The 19242-nt window shown below is 42.9% G+C and overlaps 1 protein-coding gene across 1 annotated transcript; it reads right to left on the bottom strand.

Annotated features, from left to right (window-relative positions):
• Nucleotides 1–290: 290 nt before the first annotated feature.
• pygb (phosphorylase, glycogen; brain) lies at nucleotides 291–19242 on the bottom strand. The gene is made up of 20 exons (XM_071379890.1): nucleotides 18865–19242; nucleotides 17499–17600; nucleotides 15390–15468; nucleotides 15135–15238; nucleotides 14924–15055; nucleotides 14665–14776; nucleotides 13241–13323; nucleotides 10405–10548; nucleotides 9516–9608; nucleotides 6849–6995; nucleotides 6341–6504; nucleotides 6007–6121; nucleotides 5646–5747; nucleotides 5331–5478; nucleotides 4371–4429; nucleotides 4028–4169; nucleotides 2953–3160; nucleotides 2519–2653; nucleotides 1955–2021; nucleotides 291–1408 (listed from the first exon to the last, which is right to left on the bottom strand). The coding sequence occupies exons 1-20, from the start codon at nucleotides 19105–19107 to the stop codon at nucleotides 1244–1246; spliced, it is 2544 nt and encodes an 847-aa protein (XP_071235991.1). The 5' UTR covers nucleotides 19108–19242; the 3' UTR covers nucleotides 291–1243.

Genomic DNA, 19242 nt, shown 5'->3' with positions numbered 1-19242 from the left:
CCAATTAGTGAAAAAAAGATCAGAATTGGGCTGCCTGTGTAGATGCAGTCTTTAAAAACATACTGAAGGTTAAACAGTCATGCTGTAGTTGTGATAGTCCCCACAAATCAGAAGCAGGCTTGGTGAGAGGGTGTGGGAGTAAGAACACTCCTGTTGGACCAGTTTAAGAAGCAAGCCAGAATGCAGAGGGGTGGAAAGACATGGCAGACCACAACAGGCTGCCACTGCAGTTTGACCATTTACCTGTGGTTCCCTATACTCGAATGTAGAATGATATTCTCACACTATAATCACAAATAAAACATTTAATAATATGAACATGATTGCAGTGACAAGTGATACAGTACTTATTCAAGGATGAAAAAAGACAACTGCTTAAAAAGGTAGTTACTGAGAAACAGCATATGCTTTTTGTTTGAAGTACATTTAGAGCAAAGACATTTAAGTGATGCTACTGAAATATAGATTATACAGTAGCCATCTCAATTCAGAAGTCACACCAAGGCCATTTGTGGTGACAGCTGCTCCATAATCTCTGAAGTGTGACAGTGTTCTAACAGGCCACTGAGCATGGTTTTCCTAATAAGGGACATAGTCAAGCATCAGAACTGTTTTGCCCAAGCTGTATACTACACATTTTCAAATCAAATACAGTAGAATTGTACAAAACATTCCATTAGACCAATGGCATGTTACAGCTTTAGTCCAGGCACTTGCTTCTAGATAACATTGTTTCTCTCTCTTATGAATGCTATGGTCCAAAATTGGTACATTAATGACCTGGCACTTACTTTACATATAGAGGAAAATAATCACAGTACACATTCTATAACTCTGAAATGCAATGCTTTGTCAGTGATGATTAAAACAAAATCCCCATTACAAGCCTTAGTAGCAAACAAAATGTGTTATTTTTGGTTGACACTTCCGAGTCAGTAATAGAAAAATGATATTCAGCAGTGTAAACTGTATGGTCATTACTGATCAACTGGGATTGGCATCTACAGTATACGTGCACATGGTGGAGTCAAAGACTAGCAGGAGTAATAGTAAGCAGAGGCTAGATTCAAACAAGCTTCCTTTGGCTGTTTAGATGTTGTACATGCGATCTGCCTCCGACTCTAACACCATCTCTGCAATGTTGTAATGGGTGGGCTATGAGTCAAGCCTGATGAGACAGACCTACAGCGAGGAGAGGTAACACAAGCACTTCTGGCCTAACTGGAGAGTGTAGACAGGCTCCTCATTTGCAGGATTCAACAGGGGGCTCGTTGGGGGGTGGGATCTTCACATCGGAGGGCTCCACGCCCCAGATATCCCGGGCGTACTCGCTGATGGTTCGGTCGCTGGAAAACTTGCCGGATCCAGCGATGTTTCGAATCACTGTTCTTGTCCACTCTTTAGGGTTCTGAAAAGAAAACAATTGGGAAGCTCAATCAAAATGTCAGCCACATAACTGCCTTCTTGTTTTGTCTAGTATGATTACTTCGAGAACAGACAGTTGTAGGTCTACACGATTGTAACGGATGTGGTAATTCAACAACCACATGGGGAACTGGTAATAGAAGCAGCTAATGGGGGTGCTGGGGTTTGCTGTAAATTGTTGCACTTTGTGACAACCCAACCATCAAGTGCAACAGGAGCCCCAGCTGTTAATGAGACGAAAGACATGAGACGGTAACCCAACACCAGGACTGGGCTGCTGACAGGTAAACGTGACATGCTGACTGCCCTGACCTCCCAATGGTAGAGAGAGAGAGATGGCTTTGCAGTTTGTGTTGGTATGAAGGTAGACAGAGCCATATCAGACAGCACCCCCTGGTGGACTTACTAAAACTGTCAATGTAAGGGCCAGACATCACAAGCTCAAATAGACAGAAGTGTACAAGAACTGTTCTTCAAACTTGTTTTCTGAAATGTTTTCATGGTATGAAATCCATTACACGTAGCCCACCTTGTATAGCTCATTGACTCGATCTTGGCAAGTGATGTAGGCCTCATAGTCAGCAAACACTTTGAACCTGAGGTGAAGAAGCGATGCAGAGTGACAAATTAGTTCTTAGGTTTTCAATTTTCGGGTTTCAATTTTTTTCTTGAGCGCATGGTCAGCAGGCCGGAACACAATTACAAATAATTTACAAATTGAACGCAAAAAGCCCAACTGATATAATATTTGTCTAAAACAATCAATTCAAACCTTGCTTACATTTGTACAGGATCACATACCCCTCTCTATTTTGCGTGGGAGTACTTTAGAACAGATTTACAAAATTAAAATCACTTGAAGCAAATTTTCTGGTGTTTTTACAGTTTGTCCAAAAACTAATACATTTTTGCTCAGAAAACTTGGGGGGACCAAATGTAAAAAAATCACCCACGGGACAAATTCAGCCAATCAGTGGGGAACCCTGCCCTATGGGCTAACAGCAGCAAGCAGGGTCAGTTCATCCTTACTTTCTGAAGAGCTGACAATATGCTAATACCACTGATATGTTAACACTGCTGTTATTCTGCTTACCTGTCGTGGTTCATCAGCATGTTCACCACATCCTTGAAGAGCTCATGCTCTTTGGGACTGAAGTAGCCCGTCTGGATCTGATCAATCACCTGCCTCAGCTCTGACAGACGCTCGTAGTACTCCCTGGCGTTGTACCTGGGCAGATACATTGTTTGAAGGTTGCAAGGTTAACATTATGATGGCTAACATTACAGGGTAAATATTTGCCATGCGATCTTGACTGTTAAAATGACAGTTCACCAAAATTACATATTGGTTTTTGGTACCAAAACCAATTTGTCATTTTGTAATTTGGGTGAAATATCCCTATAAAATGAACAGGGAAATGTCTACCGTCCAGTTTGTAAGAGAGCACGTTTGTCGTTGCTCTGCGTCGCTTAAGTCTATGACAAGACCCATTCATTCTGACACCAATCCAGTCAGCTCTTTCTCACCCTGTTTGGTCCATGGCATCCACATCCTCTACCCTCATGCCAAAGATGAAGAGGTTCTCCTCTCCCGCCTCCTCAGCCATCTCTACGTTGGCTCCATCCATGGTGCCGATGGTGAGCGCTCCGTTCAGCATGAACTTCATGTTGCCAGTGCCAGAGGCCTCTGTTCCCGCTGTGGAGATCTGTTCTGATAAGTCAGCTGCAGGGATGACTGGAACATACAGCAGGGAGAGGGAAGGGCTTAACAAACATACTAGGTATATCCTACCCAGCAGTGGTGTAAAGTACTGAAGTAGTTTTTTGGGGTATTTATATTTTTGACAACTTTTACTTCAATAAAAAAGTTTTTAAACAAAATAATGTACTTTACTCCTTACATTTTCTCTGGCACACAAAAGTACTCATTACATTTTGAATGCTTAGCAGGACAGGAAAATGGTCCAATTCACACACATCAAGAGAACATCCCTGGCCATCTCTACTGCCTCTTATCTGCTGGACTCATTAACACAAATCCTTCATTTGTAAATTATGTCTGAGTGTTGTTGGATTGTGCCCCTAGCTATCCGTAAATTAAAACAAGAAAATCGTGCCGTCTGGTAATATAGGGAATGTGAAATGATTTATACTTTCACTTTTGAGAATTAAGTATATTTTAGCAATTACACTTTTGATACGTAAGTATATTTAAAACCAAATACTTTTAGACTTATACTTAAGTGGTATTTTACTGGGTGACTTTTACTTCAGTCATTTTCTATTAAGGTATCTTTACTTTTACTCAGGTATGACAATTGGGTACTTTTTCCACCCCTGCTACCCAGTAACATGTAGACATACTGTATAACAACATTAAAACATTGACGTAAATACAACTGTCCAAACCATAGCTCCATACAAACAGGAGTCGGGCTCCATTCTCAGTAGCCTCGCTTTCCTTCAATGATAGCAGACAGGACTAGATAGGATTGAACCCTATTCCTCACACCCATCAAGTCCTTTCATATTGATGGTCATAAAGGAGAGGACATGAGGAAAGGAAGCCATCTGTGAATCCTTGGACAAACCATCCTCTCACCTTTCTCTGCTAGGGAGACCCTGTAGTTCTCGAGGTAGATGACCTTTAACCTGTCCCCCACCACCGGGTCGTTGTTGATCACCTGGCCCACCGCCGTGATCAGCTTGATGATCATTTTGGCCATGTGGTAGCCAGGTGCAGCCTGGGTAGAGAGGACAGCGTCAACAGTTGGATATTGATGAGGGGAAAAATATATATGTCTGAATGACTAACTCATCTTACATCGAATATAAAGTATCACAAACAAGTCAACAGATCAGTTGTAACATTTCATTTTCATAATCAAAATACTATTTCCATGGTGACTGATTGTGTCATATACATCAGATGTCTAGCTACATACCTTTCCTCCAATTATCACAGTCCTGGGAACAAAGTGTTTAGAGGGGTCCTTTTTAATCCCTGTAGAGAAATATTATAATTTACTCCATTTCCCTCAGCTCAGTTAACTGGGATCCCGAGTGGCGCAGCGGTCTAAGGCACTGCATCTCAGTGCTAGAGGTGTCACTACAGACCCTGGTTCGATTTCAGGCTGTATTACAACCGGCCTTGATTGGGAGTCCCATAGGGCGGCGCACAATTGGCCCAGCGCTGTCCGGGTTAGGGTTTGGCCGGGGTAGGCCGTCATTGTAAAAAATAATTGTTCTTAACTGACTTGCCTAGCTTAATAAAGGTTAAATAAAATTATTATAAAAAAACGGTTCCACAGCCAGAGGGCAGTGTACACCTACTACTGGGATCTCTATCCAAATAGCTCAGAACCAAAATGACTGTGTCACTAAATCTGTTTTTGGTTTATTATTATGGGGTATTGAGGGGGGGGAAACAACTATTTAATCTATTTAAGAATAAGGTTGTAATGATGTTCTAATGAACAGATTTTTGAACAGATTTTTGTCTAACGATTTACTCAATAGAAGTTGCCTGAATTAAATGTGTTTACATTTTTTATTTAACTAGGCAAGTCAGTTAAGAACAAATTCTTATTTACAATGGACGGCCTACCCCAGCCATACCTTCCTAACCCGGATGACACTGGGCCAAGTTTGCGCCGCCCTATGGGACTCCCGGTCACGGCCGGTTGTGATACAGCCCGGGATCGAACCAGGGTCTGTAGTGACGCCTCCAGACCGAGCTGCGCCACTCAGGAGCCTTAAATCATTAGGGATTTAAAACACTGAGCCCCTTGGGTTGCTGAAAGTGCTGGCTGTGCAACCAGTCTCCACTGTGCAGTTGTTTGAAGTATGAGATTTCTGTTGGCACTAACATCACCCCATATTATGAGGTGTGGAGGAGCTCTTACGGTTGTAGAAGGTGATGATGTGGAGGACGTTGAGCAGTTGTCTCTTGTACTCATGGATTCTCTTCACATGGATGTCAAAGATAGACTCAGGGTTGATCTTCACCTCATACTCCTTCTCCAGGTAGGCTGCAAACTTCTGCTTGTTCTCCTGTAATAACACACAGAGGGGGATTTAAAGGTGGAGAAATACTTCAAAAGGGTTTTTCCCAAGACTGGCCATGACCCCAGATTGTATCAACTCTATATTCTTGTGTTTTTGGGAGGAAGAAATAAAGGGTTGAGATGTTAAGAATGTGGAACTGAATGAGCAGCTACCTGTTTTACATTGGCGATGTCACAAATGAAAGCATCGTCATCAATGAAGTCCAGTAGTTTCCTCAGCTGGAAGAGGTCCGTCAAGAAATCCTCTCCAATTTTCTACGGTGAAAACAAAAAAGCATGAAAGCATAAATAGTTACCATAGTAATATAATGGAATTTGAGTATGTGGACACAGTGTGCAGACTTTTGTGGTCTTGAAAAACGACATACTGATCAGTATCAACACAACAAAGGGTAGACATTAGTTCATTGGGTGTGCAGGACTACTAACCCACAATGAGGTTCATTCCCCAGCAGGTAGCACCAAAAAGAAACTCAGAGGTACTTTGTACTCTAGCTCTGTAAAAATCTGTTACCTCAGCGATGAGGTCTGCCAGGCCTGGGTTACACAGCAGCAGCCAGCGGCGAGGAGTGATACCATTGGTCTTGTTCTGGAACTTCTCTGGCTCCACCTCATAGAAGTCCTTGAAACTGAGGACGGAGAGGCATACAACAAGTGAATATATCAGGCACACAAGTTAGTGGATCAGTGGATGTCTCTCTGATAGACTTGTTCAACATAGCTGGAAAGCTAATAAAACAACACTCCAGGTTTGCCTGTAAATTGTTTCATGCAAAGCAGCCACCATCACCACCTATTTTGGTTAGACTTATTTAATAATCAAACGTGAATTTAGGTGAAACACTAACACAGTGTTCTTGACGATTTCAGAGTGGATCCGGGCGACCCCGTTGACAGCGTGGGAGCCCACCACACACAAGTGGGCCATGTTGATCCTCTTGGGGTCTCCCTCCTCGATCAGGGACATCCTCCTCAGACGGTCATTGTCCCCTGGGAACATGGCAGCGATCCTCTGAGAGGGCACAGAGAATCAAGTGCACATTCACAAAGTCAAGTACACATACATGTAGTCCCAACTTGCATTTGTGTGCTGCTGATTACTAATATAAAAAGGTAAAGTTACACTGAGCTCAGATCTGTGGAAAGAAACAAGACAGCACTCAAAAAGGAGGGAGGGGGGATCCTTCAGAGCATAGAAAAAGATCCACACACTCAACACATTCTGGATGAGCTTGTTCGAGCACCCAGTATCAAAAGCACGTACCAAGTCGAGATGAATGATAATATCTCCCATTTCAGAGCAGCAGAAATCAGCCTCCTTTGTCCCGAGACAGTGAGTGGACACAGAGGGCTTACTTGGAGGTGGAGGTGGTTGATCTCATAGATGATCTGCAGGTGGCGAGGCAGCAGCTTCTCAAACAGGCTGATGGGCCAGCGCTCCAGGGCCTCAGGCAGGACGGTGTGGTTGGTGTAGGCACAGGTCTGACGCGTCACCTCCCAGGCCTGGAACACACAGGGGACGAAGTAAGGAGAGAAGAGAAAAGGCATCGCAGGTCAACAATGTCTATACAATAAAAGTGCATCCGAATCACAGTTAATAAATCACAAAACATGTTTGTTGATTTGATTAGGATAAATAACTAATACTGTACATATACAAGTACAATGGAAGTTGCATGTACTGTACAATATAACAGATGTGATTCCTAGCCAACTGTATTATTTCTTCAAGTAGAAGGAAGTTTTCCCTGAGGAGGGAAGCATTGTCCAATACACAGGCTCCACCCAAGCTCAACACGCTGAATCAGTTACCGCGTCACGATGACTTGGCAAAACCACCCTCCTCAAACAATGTTGCCTCAAAACAGCTCTGGTTTCCAGTTCAACCAGAGTTCATACTGGGACACAGTCCCACACCTAAGCAGTCCTACCATCTATACAGCCGTCTCACTTGGTACTGTTTGTCTGAATGTCATAGTGAGTGCCAGGCCTGGGATAGGGTTTAATATTTTCCCAGTATTTTACAACTGATCCATCCTGAGAATAAAATCACTTCTCACGGGTAACCTGGTATTTCCCGCCAAAACCTGAAGTGTCATTCAAAAACATATAAATAGGCCTGTCTGGATTTGATTAGAGCTTTGATCAAGCCTGATGCTACCTGAGCCTGATGACCCATTCATTAAATACATTTTATGAGCCCTACATTAAAAATACATTTTAAAATCCCAAGTGATTGTGCCGTTATCCAATACATATGATATATAGGCTACTGCACATTACGCACGACAGAAAAACATGAAAGCCCATAGATGTAGATAGCTATATGCTCTCTTGGGTAAATAAGCCGTGGCGTGTATTCATAGTGCCAAGGGAAGCCAGGCGTCCCCAAAAAATGTACTAAGAAAAAAACAAATCAGAGAGAGACTCATTTACATTTAGTCTCTCTGTGTTTCATAATTTTCCTTCAACTCACAAAAGGCTGAATGTATCTCACCGGAGAAAGCATCCGAGTGAGTTAAACAGCACCCCTCTGTCTCTGTATGTGTAGGTTTCCATCTGATGCTGTCTGGTCCAAACATCTATGACATTGTTGAGACCCGTATCATTGAATGCAAATGCAATAGAAGCCAGCGAGGATTTGGCCTCCTTGATAACAAAATAAAAAATAATAAGAGCCAATCAGTGTTGAGCTAAACCGAGTAAGCTCAACTGTGAATGGTCCTGTCGCACCTGTCGCGATCTTTGTCCCCATGTGCAGTTACAAACCGTAGTCTGGCTTTTTTATGGCGGTTTTGGAGCAGTGGCTTCTTCCTTGCTGAGCGGCCTTTCAGTTTGTCGATATAGGACTCGTTTTACTGTGGATATAGATACTTTTGTACCCGTTTCCTCCAGCATCTTCACAAGGTCCTTTGGTGTTGTTCTGGGATTGATTTGCATTGGTGTTTTATACTTGCATACTATTGTTTGTACAGATGAACGTGGTACCTTCAGACATTTGGAAATTGCTCCCAAGGATGAATCAGACTTGTGAAGGTCTACAATTTTTTTCCTGAGGTCTTGGATGATTTATTTTGTATTTACCATGATGTCAAGCAATGAGGCAATGAGTTTGAAGGTAGGACTTGAAATGCATCCACAGGTACACCTCCAATTGACTCAAATGATGTCAATTAGCCTATCAGAAGCTTCTGAAGCCATGACATCCTTTTCTGGAATTTTCCAAGCTGTTTAAAGGCACAGTCAACTTAGTGTATGTAAACTTCTGACTCACTGTAATTGTGATCCAGTGAATTATAAGCGAAATAATCTGTCTGTAAACAATTGTTGGAAAAATGACTTGTGTCATGCACAAAGTAGATGTCCTAATCGACTTGCCAAAACTATAGTTTGTTCACAAGAACCTTGTGGAGTGGTTGAAAAAATAAATTTTAATGACGCCAACCTAAATGTATGTAAACTTCCGACTTCAACTGTATATTTCTCAATCTTGAACAGGATTATCTATTTTCGATGCAATTTCAAATGGAATTGAAGGAGAGAGAGAGAGAGAGGAGAGAGAGAGACTGCTCACGCAAGAATATTCAAGTGATAGTCTGTAAAAATAAAAATAAAATGCAGCTGCAATTAAAAAGACAAGGCGACCCCCGAAAGAAAATGTGTAAATTAGGCGTGCATTCAGTCCTTATATTACTGTATCATAGGCTATGCTTCAGCAAATGTAGACCTACCTGTCACAAGAAAAAAACAGGAGATAGGTCTATGCATTGTGAAGTGCACTCCAAACGGAGATGGGCTGTCAACATGAGCGTTGATGATTGATCAGGCAGACCGCAGAAGCAAGTTTTAGACATTGCATATAATTTAACAGTTCCATTTTACATCACGCTGTTGATATAAATAAATGTATTATAATTCACTGGTTTTCCGCAGTTATTTATCCCGGGTAAAGAGTGGTTTTTGGCAGCAAATCTCGGTAAATGGGTTCCCGCCATTCAACCCTAGCCTGGGAGAATACGTTACCTTGTCCCAGTCCAACTTCTCCAGATCCACTAGGATCCTCATCAGCTCAGGGATGGCCAAGGCAGGGTGGGTGTCATTCAGCTGGATGGCCACCTACCAGTGGATGGAGAGAGGAGAGAGAGTGTCAGTCATGGCCCTGGTTTAGGTCTCACTTCCCCTCTATCAAAGAGATCTACTGCAGCCCTAATCCTCCACAACACCCGTTCTGCCAATCACATTCTGTTAAAGGTCTCCAAAGCACACACATCCCTGGGTCGCTCCTCTTCTCAGTTCGCTGCAGCTATCGACTGGAACGAGCTGCAAAAAACACTCACTGGACAGTTTTATCTCCATCTCTTCAGTCAAAGACTCAATCATTGACACTCTTACTGACAGTTGTGGCTGCTTCGCATGATGTATTGTAAGCTCTACCTTCTTGTCCTATGTGCTGTTGTCTGTGCCCAGTTATGTTTGTACCATGTTTTGTGCTGCTACCATGTTGTGCTGCTGCCATGTTGTGCTGCTGCCATGCTGTGCTGCTGCCATGCTGTGCTGCTGCCATGCTGTGTTGCTGCCATGCTGTGTTGCTGCCATGCTGTGTTGCTGTCTTAGGCCTCTCTTTATGTAGTGTTGTGGTGTCTCTTGTCGTGATCTGTGTTTGGTCCTATATTTTTAATCCCAGCCCGTCCCCGCAGGAGGCCTTTTGGTAGGCCGTCATTGTAAATAAGAATTTGTTCTTAACTGACTTGCCTAGTTAAATAAAGGTCACTTTTGAAAAAAATGGTTGTACTAATTGTAAAATGTGTAATATTAAAGGTTGTGTATGGGATTTGAGGAACAGCAATAAGGTTGGGTTTATCAAAGAAAAAAACAATTGACTGCTCACATTGGATATAGTGAAATACAATACCTTCTCTGGGAAGGTCTCAAAGGAGGTCCTGACAGGGTCTCTGCAGCCAAACTTGGAGGACTTGAAGCGGCGGATGATGTCCTGCAGTGTGGCGGCCACAACAAAGTACTCTTGCTTCAGACGCAGCTCCTTGCCCTCAAAGAACTGAACACACACTTAGAATTATAACACAGTCTATTCTCAAAGCAATCACTCAAGGGCAAGTTGATCCCATGTGGTGAATACCTAGCATCAGTTTAGCGTCGGACACAGATTTGCAGACATTATCGCAGGTGCAGTGAAATGCTTGTGAATAAATAGTATATTCAATGCGTTCGGGAAAGTATTCAGACCTTTACTTTTTCCACATCTTGTTACGTTACAACCTTATTCTTAAATAGATTAAATAGTTGTTTCCCCCCCTCGATACCCCATAATAATAAACCAAACACAGATTTAGACATTTTTGCAAATGCATAAAAAACTAAACTGAAATATCACTTTTACATAAGTATACAGACCCTTTAATCAGTACTTTATTGAAGCACATTTTGCAGCGATTACAGCCTTAAGTCTTCTTGGTTATGACGCTACAAGCTTGGCACACCTGTATTTGGAGAGTTTCTCCCATTCTTCTCTGCAGATCCTCTCAAGCTGTCAGGTTGGATGGGGAGCATCGCTGCACAGCTATTTTCAGGTCTCTCCAGATATGTTATACCGGTATCAAGTCTTGGCTCTGGCTGGGCCCCTCAAGGATAGTCAGAGACTTGTCCCGAAGCCACACCTGCATTGTCTTGGCTGTGTACTTAGGGTCGTTGTCCTGTTGGATGTTGAACCTTCGCCCCCAGTCTGAGGTCCTGAGCGCTCTGGAGCTGATTTTCCTCAAGGATCTCTCTGTACTTTGCTCCGTTCATCTTTACCTTGATCCTGACTAGTCTCCCAGTCCCTGCCGCTGAAACACATCCCCATGGCATGATGCTGCCACCACCATGCTTCACTGTAGCGATCATATTGGCCAGGTGATGAGGGTGCCTGGTTTCATCGAGACGTGACGCTTGGCATTCAGGCCAAAGAGTTCAATCTTGGTTTCATCAGACCAGAGAATCTTGGTCTGAAAGTCCTTTAGGTGCCTTTTGGCAAACTCCAAGCGGGCTGTCATGTGCCTTTTACTGAGAAGTGGATTCCTGTCTGGCCACTCTACCATAAAGGCCTTATTGGTAGAGTGCTGTTCCTCGGCGTACACATCACAGACAAAGTGAAATGGTCCACCCACACACAACAGCGCCTCTTCAACCTCAGAAGGCTGAAAAAGTTTGGGCTTGTCATCCAAAACCCTGACAAACTTTTACAGACGCACAATCGAAATCATCCTGTCGGGCTGTATCACAGCCTGGTACAGCAACAGCACCACCCTCAACCGAAAGGCTCTCCAGAGGGTGCTGCGGTCTGCACAACGCATCACCGGGGCAAACTACCTGTCCTCCAGGACACCTACAGCACCCGATGTCACAGGAAGGCCAAAAAGATCATCAAGGACAACAACCACCCGAGCCACTGCCTGTTCACACCACTACCATCCAGAAGGCGAGGTCAGTACAGGTACATGAAAGCTGGGACCGAGACACTGAAAAACAGCAATCACTAACTCAGAGAGGCTGCTGCCTACATTGAGAACCAATCACTAGTCACTTTTAACAATGCCACTTTAATAATGTTAACATATCTTACATTAGTCATATAATATGTATATACTGTATTTTATAGCATCTATTGCACCTTGCCTATGCCGCTCGGACATCGCGCATCCATATTTATATGTACATATTTTCATTCATCCCTTTAGATTTGTGTGTATTAGGTAGCTATTGGGGAATTATTAGATTACTTGTTAGATATTACTGCACTGTCGGAACTAGGAACACAAGCATTTCACTACACTCACATTAACATCTGCTAACCATGTGTATGTGACCAATCAAATTTGATTTGCTTGGTTTTTGCTCTGACATGCACTGTCAACTGTGGGACCTTATATAAACAGGTGTGTGCCTTTCCAAATCATGTCCAATCAATTGAATTTACCACAGGTGGACTCCAATCAAGTTGTAGAAACATCGCAAGGATTATCAACGGAAACAGGATGCACCTGGTATCATAGAAAAAGGTCTGACTAAAACGTTTTTATTTATTTCTATATATATATATATATATATTTTTTTTTTTTATGTGGACAAAATCTAAAAACCTGTTTTTGCTTTGTCATTATGGAGTATTGTGTTTAGATTGATGAGGATTTTTTTTACAATTGAATCCATTTTAAAATAAGGCTGTAATGTAACAAAATGTGGTAAAAGTGAAGGGGTCTGAAAACTTTCCGCCTGCACTGCATCACACTACCATGTCAGATTCAGCAAGAGTATGTATGAGGCGCGGGTGGATCCAACTTTTACCAAATGCTGCTTTTATTTAACCAAGGACAAACTGGGGCAGGCATAGACCTCTGCTCCACCCATACTAACTATGCTACACATATCTACATGCATCGAGAGTAATACCATTCTCAGTACATGTTGAGCAACCTTGCGGTTTCCTCATCCTAACTTGAACAGCTGACGTGCTTCACGTTACACGTCGGAGTCTGCAGCACTGAGGAGATTGTGCTGAATGCTGTACCAAAGACACTCCGCCACCACCACAACACTTCCCTTATGACCTTATTAGGTCATGGCTGGAGAGAACGCACCACCCCCGTGTGGCCTAGCGAATGTCTTTTTCTCACACACTATTGCTGGTCATTTTCACTTTGAGCACTTGCAGAATGTCATTTTTACTCCATAAGGGTTACATAGATACTCACATTGTCGTTAGGATAGAGGACGCGTGAGATGTTCTCAGCCAGGTTGCGGTCTAACACAGCTTCAATGTAGTCACCAACATTGACTGCACAAGAGAGAGGGGACCATTTAAAACGATACAGTATTTCAATTATACATCAGCAATCTGTCAAGGTCGAAGGACGATCTCTTCTTCAAAGGCTTTAGGCAGCTTGATTGTTGTGGGTCCTGCTGTGGCTGAGCAGTATAGGTACACAGTATAAAACAGCATAGATGATCTACACCTCACTTTGAAAAAGTTTTTTTTAACAGATCCTAATGCAATTGAGTAGTGGTTGAAAAACATCCGATGCTTAATTCAAAACTGACATTAAGCGGTCACTAGAGATGTGACTTGTAGGTTTGTCCCTTGCTGTAACCACTCGTCGATTACATGAGCCCAGGGAACCCAGTTGTTTCTCATGGCTACACATGCTTGCATGGTAAACATTAACTCAACCAAACCTGCTTCTCAGGCTCGTCTAAATACAGCTTGGAAGACCACACACACACACCTCACTAGGAAAATGGCACACCATCTTAGTACTATGTAATGTCACAGCATTTGAAATGGGATCCAGTGTTGAATTTATTTAGTCTGAGCGTGGCCAACTTCATTAAGGATTTTCTGCACAACAGTAGAGAGTTCCTGGAAACAGTCAGCGTAGAAAGCGCCCTAAGCTCCATGACCTAAGAGGGTCGTATCCATGGGTAATGTTGGCAGGCCGCCCCCTCCCCTCCCCCACCAATGGTGCAATGGCATTGTGTTGGTACAGGGGGCAACACTTTGTATTCCAAACAGCTTCTTTTTTAAGGTAACCATCTCCCCCCATTGCCACTCTTTGCATAAATACCCATTAATCTTGGCCTGACTGGACTTGACCTCAGCTCATATTAGCATAATTTCCCTGGTTCTCTCTGTCCACCTGCCATATAAGAGGAGAAACCAAGAACCCAGAAGAAGAGAACTTCAACTGGTTGAAGAGTAAGCTAACTACTGCAGGCCAGATGGCTTTGTAAGTAATAAATATTATACGAAGAAAAATCTGGATGTATTTTCCATAAATAGATCCTTAGAAACTCAAAAGAAATATCCATCTGTGCAAAACTGGACTCACAGTTCAAGGCTGGGCTGAGGGTTTGTGGGAGCTTGGAGGGGCGTGGGAGAGGTCAAGGTCTACATACCACAGTTCTCTAAAGATGAATTAGCTCCCATAGACAGCAATATAACTGCCAATCTATTGTGACTAGTGTATTCTTAACATAGGCCTAGCAAAGTGTCTTTTAGGCACCTGAGTATATCAGCTACAGTTAGTTTAAAGAGTAGAGTTACCAACCTCTATTGACAACAGGCTATATATCTCAACAGCTAAACAGATCTACGCTAAAAATGGGCATGGAGACGTACATTCCTGCAGGTTGAAGTCAATGGGTGCCTTAGCAGACCACAGTCTCATGGTGTTAACTGTGTTGTTCTTGAATCCAGGCACAGGAGTGTCATAAGGCATGGCCAGGACAACCTAGGGAACAAAAAAATTAAGTATTAGGAGAAAGGAGATGGGGAAACAGAGAATTAGAAGATAAATGCCGATCGATTCAAATGGTTTGTCTGTGATCACATGGTGTATGTGTGCATGTGTACGCGTGTGTCTGGTGCACAGACTCACCTGGGTGTCCACCCACTTCACGCCCTCTGCTGTTTGCTCCACTCGGCCATAGAAATGCACAGGGAGCATGTACTCTGGACGAGCCTTCTCCCATGGGTTCCCATACCGCAGCCAATCATCAGCCTCCTCCACCTGAGAGGGAACAAAAATATGTACGGATGCAATATTACAATAACCGTTAAATGTGACCAAGAATGCCATGATCCATTACCTGCCAGCCATTGGAAATCTTCTGGTTAAAGATGCCAAACTCATAGCGGATGCCATAGCCATAGGCTGCCAGGCCTAGAGAGGCCATGGAGTCCAGGAAACAAGCTGAAACGGAGGAACGAGTGAAGGTCCATTTCTTATGGTATGCTCTACTTACATTTGCCTGCATTGGGTGAGATGTTTGAGTTTACACAGATCATGTTCAAATGTCTGAGTGTCACAAGGCATTTGTGACAAAGAGTGTTTGAAGCCTTACCTGCAAGGCGGCCCAGTCCCCCATTCCCCAAGCCAGCATCCTCCTCGATCTCCTCCAGCTCCTCTATGTCCAAGCCCAGCTGGTCAACAGAGAGAACTCATTAGAAACATCTCCTATACAGCCCCAGGCATACATCAGCATCAGGTGCCAATAGAGTTTGACATGAACTTGAGTAACCCTTGTCTCTATTGTAGAAACTTAAAGCACAAGGAGTCCTAATATAAGCCTACTATTTTAAGGTTTGAATTTAGGCAATACAGACACAGCAGTATGTAGCCTACTTGCAGGTTAGTTGGTGTGTGTGATATTTTTTTAAATCATACACTTGTAACATGCTGTTCCTTATAGATTGTGTTCTGATGAAGAACAATGAGGAAATAAAACAAATATAGGCCTACATTTCTGTACGTTTTCTCTGCTGAGTGAGAACTGACTGCGGTTGACTCTCCCAATCTAGGCCTACCCGTCTACGCAACGTGGCCAACAGACCTCACACTTGCAGGCTGTGATGATGCCTTGTCTTTCATACGGAGATTCTATTTAACTTAGTGCAAACAAAAGGGTGCATTGTACAATTCTGAACAAGAAGATTGTTAAAAGCTACAGATACTGTACATTAGGTTTAAATCTCAGGTTGCTTTTGAGGAGACCACATAGACTAGGTCTACTAATCAGATATAACACTGAGATACTATACGAGAGGCATGGTAGCCTCTGCCCCAGTATCTGTCAGTTAGAGATGTCAACCATAAGTATGGCGGGTCTCCTCTCGATCGCCCAGGGAGGCTCCGATTCAAACAGCTCTGCAAGCGTTATGTCAAAATGTGTTAGTTATTCACCAAATATGGATTTTTATGTACAAATATGTACTTCCAAAAAAGGTCTATATAAAAATGTAAAAGCAACCAGGGAAAAAAGAATAATCTTCGGCACTTCCAATGTATTGAGCTGTTGTAGACTTCCAACCTGTGTGGCAGGAATGACTGATTTAAATTGGAGTTGCCGAATAGGCATGTTTTCGGTTGCTTGTACATTTTTATTTAGACCTTTTTTGGAAGTACATACTGGCCGTAACAGGGGTAAATGAAGATAGTAATTACCAAATATGGATTTTTGCTGAGCAACTAACACATTTTGACATTATAACGCTTGCAGAGCTGTCTAATGTGAGTTTGAATCTGAGCTTCCAGGGCTTTAGAGAGGAGACATGTCATACTCATCGTTGACATCTCTAACATTCAGATACTGGGGCAGGCAGCCTCAGTAAACAGTCTGTCTGTACTGATAGTCTCCAAAACATCACTAGCAAAGGCACCTTCATCATGAGAAATAGGGTTACAGCTACTAGCATTAAAGACATGCTCTGGAACTTTGGCGACTGAGTATTTTTTTAAACCTCCCGTTTTGGGCTTGATGTGTCAATGTGTAGTTCATACATGCATAATCTATGAGCAGAATTAATGTCTCACTTTAATTGGCCACGAAATCCCTAGTTAGAAAGCAACTGTTTTTTTTAGAAGCTGTGCTGCATCATTTTCCTAAAATGTTCCCCCACGTAGGCCAGCCCCCTAGCAGTTCCGAGTTCTAGCCAATGAGCTTCCACCCCTCAACATTTGCGTGACAGCTAGCAAGATGTACACACAGCACAGCAAGAGCGTGCATTGACAAGGTGCACATATCTGCACATGTGACGTAGTACACAATTTCAGGGAACACTTTTTGGCTCTAGAGCGTTACTTTCAGAACTACTGACTAAAAAGCATTCAAAAATATTGAAGAAACTCTTTAAATCCCCATTGAAAGCTAAAACAAAGGGAGGTCTTAGAAAACATGTATTGGAGGAAGGGTAATATGACCCCCCCCCCCCCCCCCCTCCCAGTCAGAACACAGTGAGCTTCAGTGCTGGACTGTGACACTGGTGATGAAAGCATTGTACCTGGGAGAGACACTAATAAGCCCACCACACAAACCAAGCAGACAAAGTCAGGTCTGATTTTGGACTAGGGATGGATACGTGGGGAGTTTGAGGCCCACATCTTCATCCTGATTGTATGGCAGGAGGTACAGTTTTTTTTTAAAGACACTGACAGTGCAGGTGTATGGTTTTACCTGGTAGATGGCTTCATCGCAAGCATTCTGCAGGCCCAGGTTGATCATGGTGTTCTGAAGGGTCCGACCCATGTAAAACTCCAATGATAGATAGTGGATCCTCTGAAGATGACATAGATGGGTTTCAGCATGTCAGAGATATGTAGACAGTCAAAGAAACGGTTTGGAAAAAATATATACTGTAGGCACAATGACTCAAACACTTTGTAGCAAAACAGAGTTGTGACCGGTCATTCAGTGGCGCTAATCAACTTGAGATCATCAGAAGCTGAAGAATCTGTGCTAAAGAATTGAGCAAAGTTGGGTCAGCATGACGTCATAAATCCCCAACACTGAGAACCTAGGGGTGGGCAGCTGAGAAACTAAGGGGGGGGGGGGCAGCTGAGAACCTAAAGGGGGGGGGGGGGGCAGCTGAGAACCTAAAGGGGGGGGGGGCAGCAAACTGGGTATACCTCACTTGGGTTCTTGAGAGCTATGCTATTGGTAGCCGAATGCCTGAAAGTAGATATTCACCGGTGTGTTAAATTACTACTCAGCCTGGTCTCAGACTAGACGTAACATAGTAAAATGTAAATCCGAGACACTCAAAATAGTAGGATAATTTATGTTTGATTTGGTTACATAAGACATATGGTTACTCATGACAAAAACAAAAGTAGGGTGGTTGGTCGGGGTGGATGGCTGCGAGTTTGAATCTCATCGTGGACAACTTGAGCATTTTAGTAACTTTTCAACTACTTACTACCTTTTAGCTACTTTGCAACTACTTAGCATGTTAGCCAAAAAATGTTTAAACCCTTCCCCTAACCTTAACCCCTTTAACTAACCCAACTCCTAAACTGAACCCTTAGCCTAGCTAACATTAGCCAGCTAGCTAACGTTAGCCACCATGCTAGAATTCATAACATATATCATATATTTTCCAAATTCGTAACATATAATATGAATTGTAATTCGTAACATATCATATATACGAAATGGGAGATGGACATTCACAAATTAATACATACAATACGAAAAGTAACATACACTAAATGAAGCCTCTCGCATTTACGTACAGAATATTATGAAATGCTCTGAGACCAGGTTGCAGCCACCACTAGCAAGCTGAAACTATTTGAACAAAATAATTATTTTTCATACAGTCTATGGAAACAACTCATTGCAGTAAATTGGGTATCCTCTTCTACACATACAGGCTATCTGGGAATAATCAAATAGAAACTTGCATGAAGAGCAGACCAAGAATACAAATAACCACTTATTTCAAAATGCAACTGGACACATTGCATGTGCAACAAAGTAACAAGGAAACCTAATCCCATACACTTCCTGTATAATTTCAGGGAGATGTTTTCGCCTTTACCTTTGGATCTTTCTCATAATAATATTGCTGAGTGCGGATCCATCTCCCAACGAGATGGTCCCTGACTGTGTGAGCCAGGGCGAAGTAGTAATCCCGAGGGGTGGCTACATTGCGATCTTTGACAAGAGTGAAGTGAAGATGCCTGTTGAAACTTTTCTTGATTTCTACGACATCGCCCAACCCTGCAATGCCACGCACGCTGATCTGTTTTCTCTTTTCATGGTCACTCAGTGGGCTGCTCATAGCTTCAGATAAACTCTACCCGAACTTGTGCAAGGTTTGAATTGATTAGAAGTTGAGTTGAGAAGATCCACGCCTGATAGCCCTTGATGGCAGACAGTTGGTTCCTAGAAGAAAAAATACTTCCTCGAAACACAC

This window comes from Salvelinus alpinus, chromosome 32, assembly GCF_045679555.1.
Source record: "Salvelinus alpinus chromosome 32, SLU_Salpinus.1, whole genome shotgun sequence".
Taxonomy (NCBI): Eukaryota; Metazoa; Chordata; class Actinopteri; order Salmoniformes; family Salmonidae; genus Salvelinus; species Salvelinus alpinus.
The sequence above is the reverse complement of the archived record's forward strand: the minus strand, read 5'-3'. Positions and strand labels throughout refer to the sequence as shown.